This window comes from Spinacia oleracea, chromosome 2 (assembly GCF_020520425.1).
Source record: "Spinacia oleracea cultivar Varoflay chromosome 2, BTI_SOV_V1, whole genome shotgun sequence".
NCBI classification, from domain to species: Eukaryota; Viridiplantae; Streptophyta; class Magnoliopsida; order Caryophyllales; family Amaranthaceae; genus Spinacia; species Spinacia oleracea.
The window spans coordinates 64,182,458-64,204,737 of NC_079488.1; the positions used below are offsets into that span (position 1 = coordinate 64,182,458).

A 22,280-nucleotide genomic window follows, 5' to 3' on the forward strand; every position below is an offset into this window, starting at 1 on the left:
CAGATATGTTCAGCAAAAATAAGTTTTTTTTCCAGACATTTTGACACACAAATAAGTTTATTTAGACAAAATAAGTTTTTTTCAGATAAAATAAGTTCAGATAATATAAATTCAGTCAAAATAAGTCCAATAGAACGAAGCCACAGTAGTATAAAACACAATTGTAAATATAATGTTGTTAGATTAGTTTTAATAAATTTTTCAAATACATAGTAGAATATTTTTTTATCATTTGTCAAAAGATATTGCTTAAAAATATTACTCCTTCCGTCCCAAAATATTTTTTACGTTTGGTATTTTGCATGCAAGTTTACGACCAATTAATGTGAATTGAAATTCCTCACATTTTTTTATTTAAACAAGACAAATTACATTTATTTATCAGATAAAATAAGTTCAGATAAGTTCAGTTAAATTCAGATAAGTTCAGTTAAGTTCAGATAAGTTCAGCAAAAATAAGTTTTTTTTCCAGACATTTTGACACACAAATCAGTTTATTTAGACAAAATAAGTTTTTTTTCAGATAAAATAAGTTCAGATAATATAAATTCAGTCAAAATAAGTCCAATAGAACGAAGCCACAGTAGTATAAAACACAATTGTAAATATAATGTTGTTAGATTAGTTTTAATAAAATTTTCAAATACATAGTAGAATATTTTTTTTATCATTTGTCAAAAGATATTGCTTAAAAATATTACTCCTTCCGTCCCAAAATATTTTTTACGTTTGGTATTTTGCATGCAAGTTTACGACCAATTAATGTGAATTGAAATTCCTCACATTTTTTTATTTAAACAAGACAAATTACATTTATTTATAATGTTTACACTTTTATCAAAAGTCTGACATTGAAAAAATGGAAAAGATTTAATGTCCCAATGAAAAAGTGTGAGTGATTAAATGCCCCAATTAATTTAATTGGTTAAAATAAATTTTGACAGAATATTAAAATATTTATGATAATATAAAAGAAAATGTAAAGAAAATTTTAAAAAACTTTAAAATAAAACACGAAAAGAACATTTGGAGACTGAGAGAGTAATACTCAAATTTGCACATTACTAAAATGCACAAGTATTGTGATTAAATCTGAAATCATATATTAATTTTGAAAGGAGGACGGAGTACTTTAACATTTTAATTTTTTGTATGTCAAAAAAAATAATATTTTTTTTTCCAATTTTCAAGGAACGAAACAAAAACGAAAAATGTTTACTCGGTATATACGTGTAACTAATTGGAGAGAGAAATTATTATAAGGTGAGTTTCAATGCTATTTATAACCAATTATAATTCAATATTGAAAGGGTTACGGGTTACCGATCGTTCTCCGACAAAAACGCCTCAAACTCGAATTTGTTATTTTCAACAAAAATCTCTCCACACACTCCAACACCACACTTCCACTTTTCCACTTTTCCACTATACTCTGCACCGCGCTCTCTTCTCTCCTTTCTCCTTCCACTCTCATTCTCTCAAACTATGACTCCAATGGAGCTTGCTCACTGCACTCTATTTTCTCTCTCCTCCTCTCCGAAGCTCTGCATCAATCCCCAAAAGATCATTCGTTCTTTAAATATCAACCACATTTCCCCTCATTCTACTTCAATCTCAACTGGGTCTCTTCTGAATTCAAGAACACCCCGATTGTTAATGGCGAATGCAAGAGAAACTAGTGCCGAAATTGAGACTTCTGTTACCGAAAGGCAAGCTCAAACGACGCGTTTTGAGATTTTTCCAGGAAACCCGATGCCATTTGGGGCAGTTGCTCGTGATGGGGGTGTTAATTTTGCTATTTATTCGGGGAATTCTGTTTCTGCCACTCTTTGCTTGATCACCCTCTCTCACTTGCAGCAGGTATAATTTTCTTGGTTGCTTTAGATGTTTTCTTTATTTGCTATCAAATTGATGTTTAGTGTTTTTAGTGGTTTTGGCAATTTAGATTTTCGCCTTCTTTTAGACATAATTTGATTCAAGTATTGTAAATGGGTATTTCTATGTTTTTCTTTGGTTTATTTGTGAGAAAATATGATTGAAATAATTAGATGTTATCAAAGGAAGTGCGAGAATTTGGTATGGAATCATGTGAGGTTGGATTTTTACTTCTGCTGGGTGTTGGTGATTCTTTTAGGTAGTTGATTGTTTTGTCAAAGATTCCCGTGTTCGAGTTTAATGCACATTGCTATGATTGCTCTCAATTCGAACGTCTGGAATTTTGGGTTTCAATGATAATCTTTGAGGGAATGAGTAAGGTAGCACTATCATGTTGCAAGAAAAACATAGGTGGGTCATCCTAAATTGGAAAGATTAATTTTCGCTTTCGTAAAGACAACTTCTCTTGATTCCGTTCGTCCAACTGTAGCAAGCACTATCAGGTTTCCAAATCTTTTGTTGCCTTCAGGAGGAAAGGAAGATTGACGCATTCTATCAATTCTTGTTGTGCATGAACAAGATGAGGTTAAGAGCATATTACCTAAACTTGGGCCTGTTGCTGTTGGATATTAGAGTTAGTATTTGAACATTTTGCTTATGGAGCCTTGTTAAGCCTTATATTTAAGAAATTAACAAATCACAACTCCATGATCCTGTGAACCCAGATTGTAAGTGGTTTGATCATGTTGAGGAGAAAAAATCCAACTAAAAAGTGAAAAAATACAAATTGTGAGATATTAATCCCATACTGAGGTTGTCTCAACTTAGGGACTAGCTGTTATTGATTAGTTTCGCCATTTGTTAGCCTATATTCTTGTATTTATGCTTTCATGATAGTGCAATGGTGGAAGCTGACATTTATCATCTGTTTTGAACTTATCTTATTGAGCACCTTCTGTATCTAATTCTAATCTCTATTTTTTTTTCTGCAATGCAGAATATAATAACTGAGGAAATCTCTCTTGATCCGTTGATTAACAAGACTGGAGATATATGGCATGTGTTTTTGAAGGGAAACTTTGATGATATGGTATATGGTTACAAGTTTGATGGCCCATACCTGCCAGAAAAAGGACACTACTACGATTCTTCTCGCATAATATTGGACCCTTATGCAAAAGTTAGTATTCTTTTGATGCATGGAACTGTATTTGTCCGGAAGACATCCTATTTCCTTGATCAGGAAAAGCGTTGAGGACTATTTATTTGATGGTGTTTAATTCCTTAAGCCTTCTTACTATCAACTAATTTTCTTCATTTTTCGTCTAGGCGGTTATCAGCAGGGGAAACTATGGTGAGCTAGGACCAGAAGGTAATTGTTGGCCTCAAATGGCTGGCATGATTCCGTCTCCAAATGACGAGGTAGCAACCTAACTGACATATATGTCATCATGTTTAATTTTTTTATTAATTTTTTCTTAATTTGGACTTTGTGCTGAAATCTTGTAGATGATAATGCAAGCTTTATGTCTTGCAGCCATATTAATTTTGATGTGCCTTTTCTTCATCCATGTTTTCCTGTGAGCCCGCCGAGAGTTGTCCTCCTCATAAAATTAGCATGTCTAGGATTGTAACGTGATAGAACTGCTAAATGCACATTAAAAAAATAAAATAAAATCAAATGTCTGACGGTCCATTTTCTGTATCTTGTGTTTTGGAAGAGACCTGAAAGATTTAGAGAGATATAATCAGAACATTGCTGCAGGACTACGGCGATGTCTTTATCGTTACTGATTCTTTGGATGTTCTAAATTCTTGACTTGTATTTGATGATTTCAGTTTGACTGGCAAGGAGATCTACCTCTTAAGCACCCACAGAGAGAACTAATAATATATGAAACTCATGTCCGTGGTTTTACAATGCACGAATCAAGCAGGACCGAATGCCCGGGTACATACCTTGGCATGATAGAAAAACTTGACCACTTAAAGGTACTTTTCTTTGAGTTTTAGTTAGCTATTGTAAGCATATTATAGTCTGAAATATATATTACTCATTGCAAATGAGTCCTCCAAAACTTTGCTTCTGGAGTGTGCTTTTTACAAGTTTGTGTATTGCATGTATTAGATTTATAGCTATATGCCGCTTATTAATGCTCTTTTCGTTGGCTTCCTTTCAGTCTGTGGCATCTTTGATCGGTATAGTGGTTGATTTTAAGGCATATTAAATTGTTTAGCATGACATCCTGTTTGTGAGATCAACACGAAATAGAGAAGTGGGCCAGTAGTCGCGCCAGCGGCTTGTTTTTGAGGTAGTAGGCTTGCTGAGTTGTTTTATGCTTGCTATTTTGTGCAGGAACTTGGGATTAATTGCTTAGAGTTAATGCCATGTCATGAGTTCAATGAGCTAGAGTATTACAGCTACAACTCTGCTATGGGTGATTACAAGTATAAATCCTCTTTGTTCTCGTATATAATATTTTGTCAAATGAAATGAGCGATGATGGTTTCGTGACTTGTCCTCGGTTGACTGTGATTTGAATTGATTGCCACATGATCTTTACATAAACCTTCAAGTCTTCTTATTCTTGTTTAGATTTTGAGGGGGAGCACCACTCTCTATCCTCAAATTTATATATTTTTTTAACTTTAAGGTTTCAGGTTCGTTTGCAAATGATTTGTATAAAATTCTTGTAACTGACTGATTTACGCATGCCAAGTTTTGATGATAAAATACTTAGGTTTTATTTCTTGTGTAATATATTCATCTAGAAGTGGGCATATATTAGTAGTTATCTGAGGTGTGTAAGATATCTTATTATGGTATGATATGGGAATCACTTAATACTTTTGATTTTGGCAGTCCCCAATGAAAAAGCTCTCAGTTGTCTACACGCTTTATGCTTGTTTTTCCCTGTTCATTTTATTTTCTCTTTTCAGCTGTATATGAATATATGATTATAGTCCCCCTCCCCCCCCCCCCCCCCCCCCGGAGTTCTATTTGTATCATACATTCATACCCCTTAATCTTTCCTTCATGGCAATTCTTCAAATCAAATTTAGCTTACTCCAATGAGCATATCTCCTTATTTAAAGATGAATTAGATTATGTGGTCAGGACTAATGTATTTTGAAATAACAAACTACAATGTCATTTGCAGGATGAATTTTTGGGGTTATTCTACTATCAATTACTTTTCACCCATGATAAGATATGCATCTTCTGGAATACGCAATTGTGGCCGCGAAGCAATAAATGAGTTCAAACTTCTTGTTAGAGAAGCACATAAAAGGGATATTGAGGTGCAATATCTAGCTAAATGCTTATTTCTTTTCTGTAAATTTTGGTAAGTTTACTCATTCTTTTTTAATTTGACAGGTAATCATGGATGTAGTCTTTAATCACACAGCTGAAGGAAATGAGAAAGGTCCAATTTTGTCTTTCAGAGGCACTGACAACTGTGTTTTCTATATGCTCGCACCAAAGGTATGTCTTAGTGTCCGTCACGTTTCATCAATAAATGAGGATTAAACTTCTAACTCAGTTGGTTCTGTGCGTCCGTTGGTTCTTTAGTTCTGTGCTTCTGTTGGTTCCTAGACCTTTAAACAAGGATAGTTCAGTTTTCTTTTCAAGAGTAAACAAGGATAGTTCATTAGTAGATGATCATGCTGTGTTCTTTAAATCAGTAGCTGGTGATGGACTCTTCTAGATACCACAATCGTAAATAGAATATGGATGGAAGGGGTACCTTAGTTTAAAAAAGCGCGCCCAAGGCGTGCCTAGGCGCAAGGCTCACCTAGGCTCAGCCTTCGGCGCCTTGAGCTCTCTAGGCTCACTGATGTCAACCAGGCGTGCGCCTTCGTGCGCCTTTGTGCGCCATAGGTAAGGCGCAAGGCGCAGCGCCTTGTGCGCCTTTAGTCTCCAGGCGCAATAAGATGACGTGGATCTTTTATTTACATTTTTTTTCTTTCTTAATGATATAAACACACCCCATGTGACCCATCAACGGTCATATATCTACAATCTTGGCTTTTTGGGTAGTGGAAGTAGCATAATATGAGTTAATTTTCATATTTCTAGCTTGTAATTACCATGGAAGGTTCTAATTCTGGCACTCCATTGACGGGATCACGCAATACTTATGAACCGGCGAGAAAATATGGCACTCCAATAGAAATTTGTTGTTTTGAGTATAAATTGTGTTAATTTTTTTCTATACCGAATTTTAAGGTTTATTAGAAAATCATGTGCGCCTTGTATCCAAAAGGCGCGCGCCTGAGCCTTGCGCCTAGCCTCCATGACCCTTGTGCGCCTTAGTGCGCCTTGCGCCTTTTTAAACTAAGAGGGGTACACTGGTTAAGTAAGTCATACATGGTTTCATAAATAGAATATGGATGGAAGGGATACACTTGTCCCAGTATTTTAACATATCTAGATGTAACTGACCGATTGATGGATCACCAGCTACCAAGTTTCTGATTGTCTATATGCCTTTAAAATTCATATTGAGATGTAGAATTGTTACTTGCATAGGTTGGTCCAAGTTTATAGCATTGTGAAAATCACATAGAAAAACATTCCTTAAATTCTTGTATCTCTTAGCGTACAATCTTGCTTATGGCTTTGTTCTGGTATAAACTTGTTCAACATTTCTTTTACACTGGCCCTAAAAATTTTCAATGTTTACATTGCAGGGTGACTTTTACAACTATTCAGGTTGTGGAAACACTTTCAATTGCAATCATCCTGTTGTACGAGAGTTCATTGTGGACTGCTTAAAGTGATTTTCTATTACTTGCTCATATTATAAGTCTATATTGGATTTGGTTTTTATTCTGTGAAGGATATGAAGGAAAGAGTAACCTAATATAATTGATGACAATTTAAGGGTACTTCATGTAATATGTGAAATTTTCTTTACAATATGCTTATTTTATCTATAATCTCTTTGGTGGTTGTTACTTTACCGGAATATTGCATCGTGGCAAAAGCAAAGTTTTGTTTGACCCAGAGGCCAAGCAGCTGATACCTTATGTACCTTCACCATCTAAGGCTTTCATGTTTTCCTTTTCAGTTTCCTATATGTTATGATGAACTGTTTTCTTTTGATGCAACAGATACTGGGTCACAGAAATGCACGTGGATGGCTTTCGCTTTGATCTGGCTTCTATATTGACTAGGGGCAGCAGGTTATTTTCTTCCATATACTGACAGAAATTCCTTATTCGTAAAAGCATCTTCTGAACTCCTTTTTTTATTTTCTGCTCAAGTCTATGGGATGCTGAGAATGTATACGGGAGTACAGCGGAAGGTGACATGCTTACAACTGGCACACCATTGGGCGTTCCCCCAGTGCTTGATATGATCAGCAATGATCCTGTACTTTGTAGAGTAAAGGTGAATACTACCTATCATTTTCAACTTTGCTGTTCTTGCACCTCTCCTCACGCTTTCAGTAACATGAATTCCCTTAATTTATATCTTTCTTGGGTGCATTAGGATTTGGTTTTTTTGATCTGCTTGTGACTATCAGAGGATTTGAGCTGGCTTAGGAAACAATGGCAAGTGAAATCACTCGACCAAGATTTAGCCTTTTTTATCTCCTCACAGGCATATAATTCCTCCGTTTCTAAATACATGCACCCGTTTAACTTTTACGTTTGACAATGCTAACTTTGACCATCAACGTCTGTTATTAGTAAAAGCAGATGTGTTGAAAATATATATGAGGCTAATCTAACATCATTTACATAATAACATTTGTTTTTTGATAGATTAGTTAAAATTTGAAGTCAAACTTAGCATGTGAATAGTGCAAAAGTCAAACTGTTGTATATATTTAGAAACAGAGGAAGTATATGTTAGGCATAAAGTGGTAGCCTGGTAGGGGATACAAAATTATAATTTTTAAGTGGAGGAACTCCCCGGCCATGAGCCCTTGCTTGCTATGTTGTCCACAAGAATGCATACAATTATACTTGTAAAGAACTCTTGGCAATCTCACCAACTGAGAACTCTGATTATTATCAAAAATAATTTGGAAATAAGGCTTAAACATGGTAATGCCAAACCCAGACATCAGATCTTAGTCCATGGCCATGCCATAAGCCTTGATACTGTAGCTTTTAAGTCTCGCTTCACATGGTTGTGTGATTGTTCTTGGCCTCACTTACGGATATCCTTGCTTCAACTAACTCGTCCCTGACCTGGGATTTCTGGGAACCAATAAGCACGTAGAGCTTGACCCAACTACATGTATGTGTGGTATGTGAATAGCACACATGTGGTTGAACAGGTGAAATTGTGGCATCTAAACATTCTAAAACAGGATTCTACTTTAAGTGAGCAAGCTTCATGTGCTACAATCAAATTTTTTTGAATCAAAACATGATCATCATCAATGTCTGATCTGATTTAAATAACTTTACCTGCTACCAAGGAGACGCTTAAGTAAATTTCATATTGTGATGATGCAGCATGGTGATTAACTTTGCCATGTAATATCTCATGATTTAGAGCGATTGCAGGATTACATATTGATAATAGTTCATCCCTATGGATTTTAAGACCCTTTCATGATTGTTGTTGCTTCAAAGTTTATATCAGTGATGTAATCAAAATCTATATCGTAAATATTTTACCATCCTGTCTGGTTATCCTCAATGCGCTGAAGAGATTAACTTTTTTGTTAGCCAAGGCAGGACCAGTTTCCCATGTAAAAAGTTAGTATTTTCCCTGTAATTGTGTTGCTTTAGGGCTTTGGTACCTGTTTCCCCTGCCAGGAGGTGTGTATGATTGGGGCTTTGAGGCTTGCACTGTACATGGTGCTTTCTTACCATCTTGGTTTCCTTACCAAATTGTCACCACATAGATTAATTTTTCCGTTAGTAAGGAATGTCATCTAGTTATCCCTCACCCCCCTTTTGCCCAAATGTTGTACCAACTGACGAAGTTCAAATCTGATGTGTGTGAATATGCTTGTCTTGATTAGAGGTTGTCCTAATTTCCATATTGTCTTGAAACTGAATACCTATTTGATGATGTCCTGTTTCAGCTCATTGCGGAAGCATGGGACTGTGGAGGGCTTTATCAAGTTGGTGTTTTTCCTCACTGGGGCATTTGGTCAGAATGGAATGGAAAGGTTCATTTATTATCATTTTTTCTAGTAGATTTCTATGTAAGTGTTACTTACGTACAAGTATTATTCTCCTTCCAATTTGTCACTGTTTAAGCTTATGAACCTAGTTTGTGGAGCTCTTTGAGTGTTATGATTTACAGAGTTTCACAACTAATAATTGGCATCTAATAACCTCTAGTTCCCTATAGTTCAGAAAGAGGGACAAGCGGTCCAAAAGAATGGTGCTAGAGGGGGTAGGGGCCTTATTAGTTATTATATTCTAGTTCAATGAAGTTGCATTTGATTGAAAATATCTATCTATTCAGTATCGTGACATGGTGCGGCTATTTATCAAAGGAACGGATGGATTTGCTGGTGCTTTTGCTGAATGCCTGTGTGGTAGCCCAAATCTGTACAAGGTATCCTTTGTCCTTGAAATTAGGGGAACATAGAATGCTATTTCAGAATTTTCTTTTGATATTCTTGTTTCCTGCCTATCCTATTACTTTCATGTCAGCACCCTTGGTCAATAATAACATTGCTTATTTGCCTTTAGTTTTTGGTAACTTTATTTTACTAGTTTTTTAATCTGAACTCTAGGTTGTTGGAGTTGAACATTTTAGTTATTTTGTCAAAATATCTATTTGACTTACTTTCCAAATTTTTTGTGATGGGAGAGGATCATAAAATAACCATGTTGCCATCTTCTTTTGGTTTGCTCCTCAGGACGGAGGAAGGAGACCATGGCACAGTATCAACTTTGTTTGCGCTCATGATGGTTTTACCTTGGCTGACTTGGTGACGTACAATAATAAAAATAACTTGGCAAATGGGGAAAACAATGAGGATGGTGAGAATCACAATAACAGCTGGAACTGTGGGCAGGTTTGCAATCATGTGCACTTTTAAACATTATTCCCTTATTATTTCCCGGTAGATACAAAAGCCATTTCTTTAAATCTTAACTAGATGATGAATTAGTTTGTAAAAATACACAGCATGAAATAGCATCCACACATGCTCCCATTGTGGGATCCATATTTTTTCTTCTAGTTGTTCCATTGCGTTAGAGTAATACCGTGAAAAGTTTCATCAAGTAACTTCGAGTTAGTACAGAAAAGGTAATTCCTTGAAGTGGCTATAGGGTATCAATCCAGATGTTGGTCAGTATAGAGGCAAGAATTTGCTGGACTATCTGAAATATTCACATGTCTCCTTCATGTATGTCTCCCATCTTGATTTACACCATTCTGTTTTCCAGGAGGGTGAATTCGCCAGCATTTCTGTGAAGAAATTGAGGAAGCGACAGATGCGGAACTTTTTCCTTACCCTCATGGTTTCCCAGGTATTACGCTTCATTTCTCTCTGTCACTATAAAAGCTTGATGGATGACTTTAATTATTATAGCTATTTTCACTTCATAGTTGCCTTCCTTGCTAGCTATTCATTGCTAAAGAGAAAACACTAAAACTCTTTAAATCACAGAAAAAAGAATAGAGTAAAATACGGACAAGAGTGCTGTACTCTCTGAAATATTCAGCTTTGAGTTAGTAATTCCCGTTTCTTCAGCATGAGTGAATTTAGTTCTCTTGCTCTGATACAAAAAAACCTTAGAAGGCCACTGCTCTTTTTAATTTAATCCATAAATGGAGGCTAACATGATGTGTAGGTAGTAATCGCGGTATTGATGACTTTTAAAAACAAATATTCTTTTCATGCTTTCCTACTTATCCTGATAAAGAGGGATTAAATAGTTGACAAAACTTTCTAGGAGCTTACTGTTTGTCCTTATTTTGTGCAAAATACATCTGGTTAATGGAGCTTCTCAGTATTGATGCCTATAGATATATTCCTATGTGAATCCTCTCTTATTTTTCCTTTACATTGGCAGGGTGTCCCTATGATCTACATGGGTGATGAATACGGACACACAAAAGGAGGAAACAACAACTCATATTGCCATGATAACGATGTAACAACTGCTCCCCTATGAGTCTAACCTGAAAAGGTGCATTATTTTTGTGACCCTTATAACAAAATTTTATTTAAAATGCAGATCAACTATTTTCGCTGGGATAAGAAGGAGGCGGCTTCTTCTGATTTTTTCAGATTCTGCCATCTGATGACCAAGTTTCGCAGGTGAGTAAATCTTGTAGAGCAACTTATTGTGAGTTGGTTATATCTTTTTACCACCAGCCACTAATAGATTTTTTTGCATGCTTACTCTATAAAGTGAATGTGAGTCACTTGGTTTAAATGAGTTTCCAACATCTGAGAGACTGCAATGGCATGGCCACCTCCCAGACCGTCCAGATTGGTCAGAGACGAGCCGTTTTGTGGCATTTACTCTGGTGAGATTAATTTCCCAGTCTTTATTTCTTTAGCGGTCAAGTGTATACTATCTCCTTGCAGTTATTTTCACTTTGCTTGGTACATATATATCTACTTTGCAGTGATTTTATTATAATTGATATGTGCAGAAAGACTTGGTAAAGGGAGAAATGTATGTTGCTTTCAACACTAGTCATTTACCGGCGAATGTAACTTTGCCTAATCGCCCTGGTTACCAATGGGAGCCACTAGTAGACACCAGCAAGCCAACACCATTCGACTTTTTCTCTGACGATGTACCACAAAGAGAGAGAGCTATTCAGCAGTATCGGCATTTCCTAGAAGCGAATTTCTACCCAATGCTGAGTTACTCTTCCATTATTCTGTTGCTGAAGCCTGATGTTGATGCAGATGCATATTTCACACCGTAATACCATACAGATACGATGTACATTTTACAGCATGTATAGAATAGGTTAAGCTTGTAGCTTTCGATATTTAGAGCAGTAAATAATGCAATACGAGTGATAGTAGAGGCCTAGAGAGGATGAATATGATGGATATCTGTTACTGTAAACATGCTGTGGTTATGGGCTTTAGAAACAATCTCATGTACACAAATGATGTTCAGACCTCATCTCTTTAGTAGGCGATTAATAAAAGCTTGATTACAAACTGTTTTTGTGTCTTTTATTTTGCAATTCTTACTACAAATACACAGGTTTAGTTGGTTTGACTGTGAAATCTGTATTACTGCAAATTATATTGGATCAACCCTTTATTTTAGTTGGTTTGATCTGAACTTCCGAAATGGATATGACAAAAAATGAAGTAGGAAAAAAGATAACAAATCTGTTGATGTTCTGCAATGTTGCCATCATTATATCGTTTTTTCTGGTTTCAGTGGAAGACGAAGACGTCAAGATGTTGCCTGCATGGCTGCAGCCAATTGTTGTTACTAGTCGAAAATCTAAAAGATATCATCAAATGTTTCTCTTCAATATATACTCTTCAATATATTTATAGGGGGCGTTTGGTTGAGGTCTTCAGGGAAGGGAAAGGGAATGAACTTGTATGATTCACTTTTTTGTTTGTTTGTTTGTTCTCTTTTCTGAGTATTTCACTTACCCCAAATGCCTCTAGATTGATACCCCGCTCCCCCAATATTTTCCATTCCCTTTCCCCTCACCTCCACCAAAACATCTGACCGATTGACTCATCACCCTAACCACCGACACCTCCCACCACCGAAACCACCACCTAAATCACCCTAACCATCGGCACCTCCCTACAACTGCCACGCACAAAAAACCACCCCAACCCGAAAAAAATTCCCACCACCTCGCTGGGCCACCCCCATCCCCTTGAAAACCACCCAACCCACTTGAAAAAATCCTACTCCAATTATTGGTTATGGTTTTAGATGGTCAATTTGTCCATAAAAACTTCAGATCGGTCGAATTTGACCTTTAAAACCTAAAAAATGGCCTTTAATGGTGGTAGAGAAAGAAAAGAAGAAAGGAGGAGGACAATGTGGAGGTGAGGTGACAACAGTGGTTGACATTGACGTGCAGTGATGTGCGTTGAGGTGGAGGCGACAGTGATGTGTGGTGAGGTGGCGGCAGTGGGCGACGATGAGGGGTGGGGGTGGTGGACCGATTGCACTTGGGAGATGGAGGGAAGAAGAATGAGGAAAATAGTTTTTTTTGTTGGGTTCTACTACGAGGAGTTCCCCCATAGCATTCGGCGAGTGGACTAATATTACGCGGGAGTTCACATGGGTACCTCTTCTAGTTGAGGTTTTTTTTATACCCAAGGCTCAAACCCGAGACCTTGGTTAGAGCATCCACATTCATGGGAAATCACCCTTCCCATTTGAGCAAAAATGAAAAAGGGATGGTTCCCATGAATGTTAGATGTGTCTCATAATTAGAAAAGAAATGGGAAGGTAAATAAAAAGGGAAGCTTCCAATATACACGTGGTCCCCAACCTTAACCAAGTGGTTTCTCACTTCCTTCAATAAGACACACGTTTAATTATTTAAAAAAAAAAAAGAAAAACCAAAAATACCCAAATTACCGTTGGAATGGCAGCAACACCAACACCATTTCTAACGGTAATATTACCGTTTCTTAAATAAACGGTCAAAATACTATGTATTAAAAAAAAATTACACCAACAATCAAATTTTTTTATCCTCTATAAATAGAGACCAATATTGATATATTTTCAACACATCAAAAAATCCATAATTTTTCATCATTCTTAAAATTTTCCATCTTTATAGTTATGGATCCCAATCATCCTAATTATGAAAATATAATTACCAAATTTTGATTTAATTAATATTCTAAACCAAATTACAAATCTTATTTATTACTCCCTCCGTCCCTTAATACTCGTACCGGTTTGACCGGTGCGGAGTTTAAGACATTTGAATTGACTTATTAATTTAATGGGTGTTAGTTGATAGTGGGGTATTTTTTAATATAGTTAGTGAGAAATGTGTAAGGGGTGGGGAGTAGTGGGGGATGTGAATTTTAAATGATTTTTTGTAGGGAGTAGGGGTGTAGGAGGGGGTAGTAGGTAAGTGTGAGAAATAATATAATATTGGTAAAGATTTCCATTTATAGAAGCGGTGCTAGTATTAAGAGACGGTCCGAAAAGGAAAGCGGTGCGAGTATTAAGGGACGGAGGGAGTAGAAAAGGTAGTGGGGTATGGAAAAGTAGGAGAGAGAAGGTAAATGGGGAGGTTAATGAATGTAGGTATGAAATTGTGAAATGGGAAGGTATGTGATAAAGTTAGTGGAAAGTGATGTGGACCAATGAGATGAGGGAAGAGAAATTCATGGGTTCCCCATGAATGTAGATGCTCTTAAGGAGCAAGATGCCCTTAACCACTCATGCCAACCTCAATTGGTAGAATGAGAAAAAATAGTGAGAGGTGAAAGATGTTTTCAAAACAAACATTCTTTGAAAAAGAATTTTCTTTCCTTTACCCTTGTTTCCTCAAAAAAAGCATTTTGTTTGTTAAGGGTTAGTACATCATTTTATAGGCTCTCTTGTGAACATTGAAAATTATATGATAGCCATCATAATGATGAACATCATAAGGAAATTAATTCTAAATTAATTTCTTTTTATTTTTTATTTTTTTATTTTATCTCAAAATTAAATAAATTATTTTAGAAATATATAAATTCATTTTTTTTTTAATTTTGTGAAAATCAAAAAATAATTTCCAAAAATACGTAAATAAATAATTAGGAAGAATTAGGTTTTATAAATTTTCTCTCTCCTCCACCTAAACAACTCACCGAAACTCTTCACCAGATTCACCACGCCGACCATCTTCTTTCTCTCTCCTCTTTCCAACCAACACACCAGAATCATGTAAGTTTTCACACCATCTCCATATTCGCGAATATGTTCTTATCTGATTTAATAGAGGCAACCCATTTTCCGCAAGCGAATTTCATGTTCTGTGCACGCCAAGGACGGGGTCGCAAATCTCTTCTCGACCAAACGAATTGGGCTGGATAGAGCTTGTTTGCAGATTCGTCGCAGAGGTATGGGCGGCGGAAGGATGGGAGACTTTTTGGGCGCGGAAGGATGGCGACATAAGGCTAGGCGGCTGGCTGGGCAGCGGAAGGTCGGTTGTGGAAGGCTTGGTTGGGCGGCGAAAGGTCGAGCAGTTATCTGTTGTCGCTCGTCTTCTCTAGCGGAAGACCAACTGGGGTGGGGGGGGGGGGGGCTAAAGGCCCCTAATTTTTTTTTAAAAAATATGCAATTGAGAATAATATTATATAGATAGATGCAACATGTTACAAAAAGTAGTTCCTGTATTGGTATTTTGTCAGCAGAGGTTTTCTAATTCTCTAACCGGTAGAGGTTAGAAATAGTATACTAAGTACAAAATAGTAACTTCAGGTGGTATACTAAGGGTTAAATGATAACTTTAGGTAATAACATTTACCTTTGACTTGTGAGTACCAAAATATGTTGTTTGGTACCAAATAAAAATACATACCACGTTACCAAACTATGTTGTTTGATACAACAACAACAACAACAACAAAGCCTTCGTCCAAAAATGATTTGGGGTCGGCTAACATGAATCGTCGTAGGAGATCGTCATTGTCACCAATCAAAACCGAAAGGAGTAGGAAGTAAAAAGAAAAAAAACAAGGAAGAGAAAGTGGAATTAATGAAAGTAAGATAAGAGAAAAATGTATATACATTATAGAAGAAATATTGTAAGAGATAATAAAAAATAAGTAAAGTTTAAAAATAAATGAATAAGTAAAATAAGTACATTTCAAAAATAACATGTAAAAAAATAAAAATAAATTATATATATATATATATATATATATATATATATATATATATATATATATATATATATATATATATATATATATATTAAAAGAATTTTAAAAATAAAATAAAACATAAAAGTAAGATTAAAAAATAAAATAAAAATAAAAATATAAAGAAACAGAAACATGAAAGCTGTATAAGTCAAATGAAGTCATCAATGTATATTCTCTCCCTCCACTCTGTCATATCCAACGCCATATTTGCCTCAATCCCAAGAAATCTCATATCATGCTCAATCACCTTCCTCCAAGTTTTCTTAGGTCTTCCCCTACCCCTTGCAATCCTATCACTTTGCAACTACTCTTCTTCTACCAAACTATGTTGTTTGGTACTGAATGAAAATGCAAACTATTATTATATTATGAGTATAGCATTTCAAATCTCTACCGATTATAGAATAAGACTTCCTCTTTGTCAACATGTTAGTGTGTAGAAGCCTACATTTTGTCTTCGGCTAGAAGCGATAAGTTTAATGATGAAACTATAACCCACTTGTTAACAATGCACTCTGATTAGCTGAAAAAGGACCCTCGACTGACTGAAGAGACCATTTGGAGTAGAACCTATTAATTATAGTAACTTCCATAAATATAAAGCATCCTAAAATAGAATGGACATGTACTCAGTCACATTCGCATCCCGATAAGTCTTAATATGTGGCTGCATCGATAAAAAGATGAAATATAGTTGTCCGCGTTACAGCACACCTATGTGCGCCACAATATTTTAGTGCTTGCCTTCAGGCTCTAGAATAACATAGCTCGTATTAAAACACTTTCCGAACTCATGTTTCTTGGGCATAACACATGTAAATGTTAACCCAAAGTACTTAAACATGCTCACGAGTGCATAAAATACGCTCATTAGCTTGTTAGCAAATGATACGTCCTTACAAAGTCAAAGTTAGTCTTATAAATTATGATTTGGATCATGAACATTACATGGTATTATAGGACTTGGAATAATCTTTCCATAGACTTATCATAAGCCTAAATCCGATATAAAACGAATAAGTTATAAGACATTTACTTGGCCTTTTCCAAAACGGACCGACCTTCACTCTTTGGGCCATAACTCTAGATTTACGAAGCCCATTGATGCAAGACTGGGGGCATTGGAAATATGGATTCTGTAGCTTTCCAACAAGATATTATTTTCTAGAATTTGAGTTCATATGAAGAAGTTATGAGCCGTTAAAGATCGAAATTTCTGAAAAACGCGGAACTGGCCTGACAATGCAAGAATAATCCGCACGAGAATATTCTTGCGCCCAAATACCCGCAAGAGAATTTTCTTTCGCCCAGGACAGTTTCACATGGATATAAACTGGATTTAAATATGGTTAAGAGATCCTAATTCTATCGGAATTCTACCACTCTACACTATATATACAACCATTCTACACCCCAATTCTCATGAATCCAGTCTCTCTCCTCTGATATTCTGAATTCTCTCTCCTCTATGGTATTCCAAATCTCTCCTAAGGTCTCGTCCCATATTCATAATAGTTTTTCCATATTAACTCTTGTTAAGAAGATCTCTGCCCGTATAAGCACTCAAACCATCCAAATTACTACCAAAGTTATAGCCAATTCAAAAGCCTAAACCAAGGAATCTAAAGGGAAACTCTGTCGGAATTGAAGGAAGGATAAGGATCTAAAAGTCAGTACAAAGTTCGCTCTAAAGCTAAAAAAGACTCTGCTAGGGCGAGTGATAAGTGTTCCTGAGAACCACAATATAGCCAAAACTATATTGTAACGTGCCATATCTGATTTATTTCTTTAATCACCATTATAAATCTGCCAAACTTAATCTGATTTATTCTTTGGACAATCCATATTCTTTGGTAAAATCCAAATTTATTCTTAGGTACCTTAAATCAATCTAAATCACCCTTTGGGGATTGTTAGTTAATATTTGTGCATTAAAAGCAACTCAGATTAATAATGTAGTCTAACGCATGTCCCGTCTTCGTTACATTAAACTAGTAAGGACCGCTTCATGGGCTAATGCGTGGCACTCCCCGTATTAGTAAATGTCCCCTGAACCCTCAATTTCTACTTCGCTGGATGTATGTTGAGTGATTCCCATACCAGGAATCACAAGGGAACCTAAGGCCGTTGTGGTCAAATACGTTGAGCTTGGGTCTCACAAGCTTGTACTCGCGTATCACAACAACCGGGTTTTGTCAGTTTTGTAAAAATGAATAGCCACTCAATAAATTAGTAAAAAGAGGCTAATTTCCCACAGTTAGTCCGATTTTACTTAATATTGCTTGCCAAACATCCCCCAGGGAAGAAGTAAGGAAAGACCCTAAACCCGTATTTTCCGACCCCCCTCACAGTGGCGACTCCACTGGGGAGTTTATTGAAATTCTCGAGCAAGTAGTAAGGGGACCTAGCCTAAGGGAAAAAGCTACCGCTACGCCGCTTTTATTTCCTTGTTAAGTTGAGACGACCTGAAATTTCAATGTATACGATTAAACCGGACAAAATCGGACAAACCGACAATGAATTCTGGCTTTCTTGGCATGTTTCATATCGGAAGTTGGGACTAAGGACACCTACTAGCCTCGAGGGCTGCACGTGCGTCGTATGTTGTCCACTCGGCACTTTGCATCGTAGCACATCCACCCTAATCAAATTGCTTATCTCATAGATCCATTCTCGATACGCGCCACTCCAGCGTTTATCGGATAGGCCTTGATAAAATTACTCATGAACCCGGCTACTTCGACAAAGAGCCCGTCGGGGCATTGGCGATAGGTTTGGTACCTTTTTGACACCCAAACCTATTATTGACCATAGAGACTTACATAAAACTAAATGCGCATATTTCAATTCCGCAAAATTATGCTTGTTGTTAGTTCCGTGTAGAAATTATGTGCTATGTGGGAAACTAATAAACCATACACAAAGTTTAAAGTCACCGATATCATAAAGATTAATAAAAATGCTTAAAATGTGGAAAAATAAATAGTTAGCTTCGAATCGATTAAAAAAATTAAATGCCTACAACCGGAACTGAGCGCTGGAATCTTTCCATGCCAGTCGGGTCAGCGCAAAAGATTTCCATCGCCTAAATCAAAACGCAAGAATTCTTTCACGCAGGGCTAGTATTTCTGGTACACAAATAAAAATAAAGTGGGAGTGCAACTAGGTGCGAGAATCAACTCAGAACTCACGCAACCAACCAAACGCCACTTAACTCTTGCGCCCAGCACTGTGTGCGAAAATTTCTTTACGCACAGCGCTGTGCGCAAGATGTTTTTAACGCCTACTTTACTCCCCCCAGAAATAAACCTGTATGTTTACGAAGTAAAAATAAATAAATTGTGCAACTAATTCAAACGACCAAAACGCCTTCGTTCCAAACGATACGTTGGTTTAGTTAAAAATGTCCATCAAAAAGTGCAAATTCAAAATTGCTCCAACTTAAAGACATTTTTATGGAATTACGTTAATCGAACGAGTCATGAAATTGATCCAAATAGCATTTACAAATTACCCCAAAGGCTAATACGCACAAATTATACTTTTGCGCCGGAACGCTGAATGTTTGAGTGCGCATACGCTCAAGCAAAGGGCCTAATTTAATAAAATATAAGCTATGGAGAAGTTGGAATGACAAAAATAAAACCCATACGAATTGACTTCTTAAAACATACGCAATAAATAAGATCGATTCGTAAGTCATTATTGATTTCTTAATAACTGTAATGTGCGGCCTAATACCGTTCATGCTAATGAAATAATTTTAACATTCACAAAGCAAAAATTTCTAAAAAAAGAAAGAGTTTGTTTTCAAAAATCAGTTAAGAAAAAAAAAAAAATAGATTTACACCAAATTACTCGTTATAATCGCTTAATACTATTCGAGGCAAAGGACAAGTCAAGTTGAGTCAAAAATACTGGCCGAGTCTGTCACCCGTCATGTGAGTCATCCATTGAGTTCATCATGTCCATTAAAGCCTAAGTCAACCTAGCCTAAATCCACCTAGAGTCTTAAATCAAAATTGTTTCCTAAGAATCTAAACCAAGTTAAGGTCTACCAATTGAGTCATCATTCACCTAAAGTTACCTCCTAGAAAGTCTTCACACACTTAGGGTCTTTCCCCTAGAGTCTACTTACACCTAGGATAGTTTCCTTAATCCTTATCCCGTAACTTAAGTCAAACCCGTATATCCAAAAGTGAAAACACAAAACGGGTATAAAAGGAGTTTTACAAAGAACTGTGAGGCCCATAACCAATCAATCCTTAGGTTTAGCTGTTGTCCATCATCCAAAGTCAATTTCAACCCAGAATAGTTAGCAGATTGAAAGTTATAGCTGTTGCAGTCCAGCAGTTTCATAAAATATGTTTTTGCGTTTCAAGTCAAGCCCATCTCTAACTTGTAAGCCCGAGTCGTCCGAAACAACGTGCTTACATATTACAAATAATTCGTACATTGTTATAGATAAAATTTACTATCTAAAAGAATTATTAAGTCAGTCCATACCTCGAAATTAATAAATTAACAGTCTTAATTTATAAGCAATTATCACATTCTGTTTTCATCAAGCCTACCTATAGTCATCATTCACCTAAAATTACACTCTATAGAATCTCCACACACTTAGAGTATTTCCCCTAGAATCCACTTACACCTAGGACAATTCCCTCAATTCCCATCTCGTAACTTAAGTCAAACCCGTATAGCCAAAGTAAAAAACACTATAATGGTCATAAAACGAGTTTTACAAAGAACTGTGAGGCCCATATCCTATCAATCCGTAGGTCTAACCTTAATCCATCATCCAGAGTCAGTTTTAACCCAAAAACAGTTAGCAGATCAAAAGTTATAGCTGTTGCAGTCCATCAGTTTTGTCAAAATCCGTTTTTGTGTTTTCAGTCAAACACACGCCCAACCTTTGAGTCCGAGTAGCCCGAAATATCTTACTAACATATCCTAAATAATTGGTACGTTTATTATAGATGACATTCACCATCTAAAAGGATTATAAAAGTCAGTCCATTCCTCGAAATTAATAAATTAAAGCGATTTTTACATTCCGTTCAAATCCCTAGATCTTAAAAACATAGACCATGAGAGCACTATAACTCTCACTTGACTAATAGACACATAATTACTGCCCAAAATACAAGTTTGGGCCCTTACCCGATTTGTTATTTTGATTAAATCTAGAAATGATCATGACGACCCAATTTCTAATCATCCAGATTTAGAGCAACCTATTTATTCAGTCTAATACTCAGTCAAGAATAAAGGTCTACCTTTAAGCTAGCAACCCAAACCTCCAAGTACTCAGTTTTCCAGTCAGATTGATCAAGCATTCCTTATCATCTCAACTTGTTGGTAGCGTTAATCTGTCAACATTTAATCAAGAACTAGGTGGTCATATCCAACTTTTCAAAATCAGTTTTCTTTCTTTCTAGTTTTCAAAAAAAATTCATTAATTCTTCTCTAAGGGTCCTAACTAATTCGAACATAATTCAAGGAACGGTCGCCCGACAACACAAACTCCGATCAGTCAGGGAAATCTTCGTCAAATCCACTCTCTTTAATTTGTAATCCAAACATGAGTACCATTCAAGAGCAAATCCATCTAATAAAGATTACTCTTGAAGAGCTTACCTCTCGCCTCATCACCTTAGAAGAAACACACAAGCAAATTCATCAATGTGAGCACGGTCCAAGTGATCATCTCGATATCCTAATCCGCCGAATAGGTTACAACACTCTGGAGCACCTCACTCCCGAGACAGTTGACCGTCAAAGGATAAATGAACTAACCTATTTAATGAAACAAAGTCCCCTTTTCAAAAAACCAAAGACAGTTAATGAATTTGCTTGTCAACCGAAAAGGGCTAAAAGGTGGAGTAAAGGCAGAAAATTCACTCCGGTACGCGAGTCGTACACAAAAATGCATGAAAAACTCAAAACTCGAGGAATATTATGTCCAATAAGTCCCATCCCAGACCCTTGTGTTAAAAACAAGTATTGGGACCCTAACTCATATTGCGAGTATCATCAGGGAAAAGGCCATCTGTGAGGGGGTCGAAAAAGCACGAGGCTAATGCGTGACCTCGTCCCTCGTGGGCGTGATGTCGTCAGATCAAGTGTAATTGGATTTCCTGTGAGTTTACACCCAATCGACTAGTAATATAGGAGTCGCCATTCAGTTTTTAACGACAATGAGAAAAACTGACAAAACCCGGTTATCGTGACATAAAGGGAGTGCAATTATGTTCGACCACGACGGCCATAGGTTCCCTTGTGATTAGGGATGAAAATGGGTGGGATTTGGGTCGGGTGGAGCATCACCCGCATCCATCACCCGCTTCCATCCGCTCCACCTGGTCCATCCGTCACCCGCTTTACTTATCACCCGCATTTTATCCATCCATCACCCGCGGGTGAACCGGGTGGATCGGGTGATATTCGGGTGAAAATTATTAACTATTAAAAATTCACCATCTAATAATATGCATAATAATTAACGAAAAGAAAAAGGTTACATACCTTCACTTATTTCTAAAACATATAATTATTTCTTATCGCACATAACTT

General features: G+C 36.5%; 1 protein-coding gene across 3 annotated transcripts; it reads left to right on the forward strand.

Moving 5' to 3' along the window:
• The first annotated feature begins 1,336 nt into the window (after positions 1 to 1,336).
• Positions 1,337 to 12,000, forward strand: LOC110796804 (isoamylase 1, chloroplastic). 3 transcript variants are annotated; one of them, XM_056836895.1, is made up of 18 exons: positions 1,337 to 1,860; positions 2,873 to 3,055; positions 3,205 to 3,297; positions 3,715 to 3,867; positions 4,232 to 4,323; positions 5,037 to 5,178; positions 5,255 to 5,362; positions 6,571 to 6,656; positions 6,994 to 7,065; positions 7,147 to 7,273; positions 8,931 to 9,053; positions 9,320 to 9,412; positions 9,720 to 9,878; positions 10,255 to 10,338; positions 10,885 to 10,965; positions 11,050 to 11,132; positions 11,227 to 11,344; positions 11,474 to 12,000. In XM_056836895.1, the coding sequence occupies exons 1-18, from the start codon at positions 1,486 to 1,488 to the stop codon at positions 11,753 to 11,755; spliced, it is 2,454 nt and encodes an 817-aa protein (XP_056692873.1). In that variant the 5' UTR covers positions 1,337 to 1,485; the 3' UTR covers positions 11,756 to 12,000. The 3 variants fall into 3 exon arrangements, with proteins under 3 accessions (XP_056692873.1, XP_056692874.1, XP_021857581.1); XM_022001889.2 differs by having other exon boundaries at positions 1,339 to 1,860; positions 8,931 to 9,017; XM_056836896.1 differs by lacking the exon at positions 8,931 to 9,053.
• Positions 12,001 to 22,280: the final 10,280 nt, after the last annotated feature.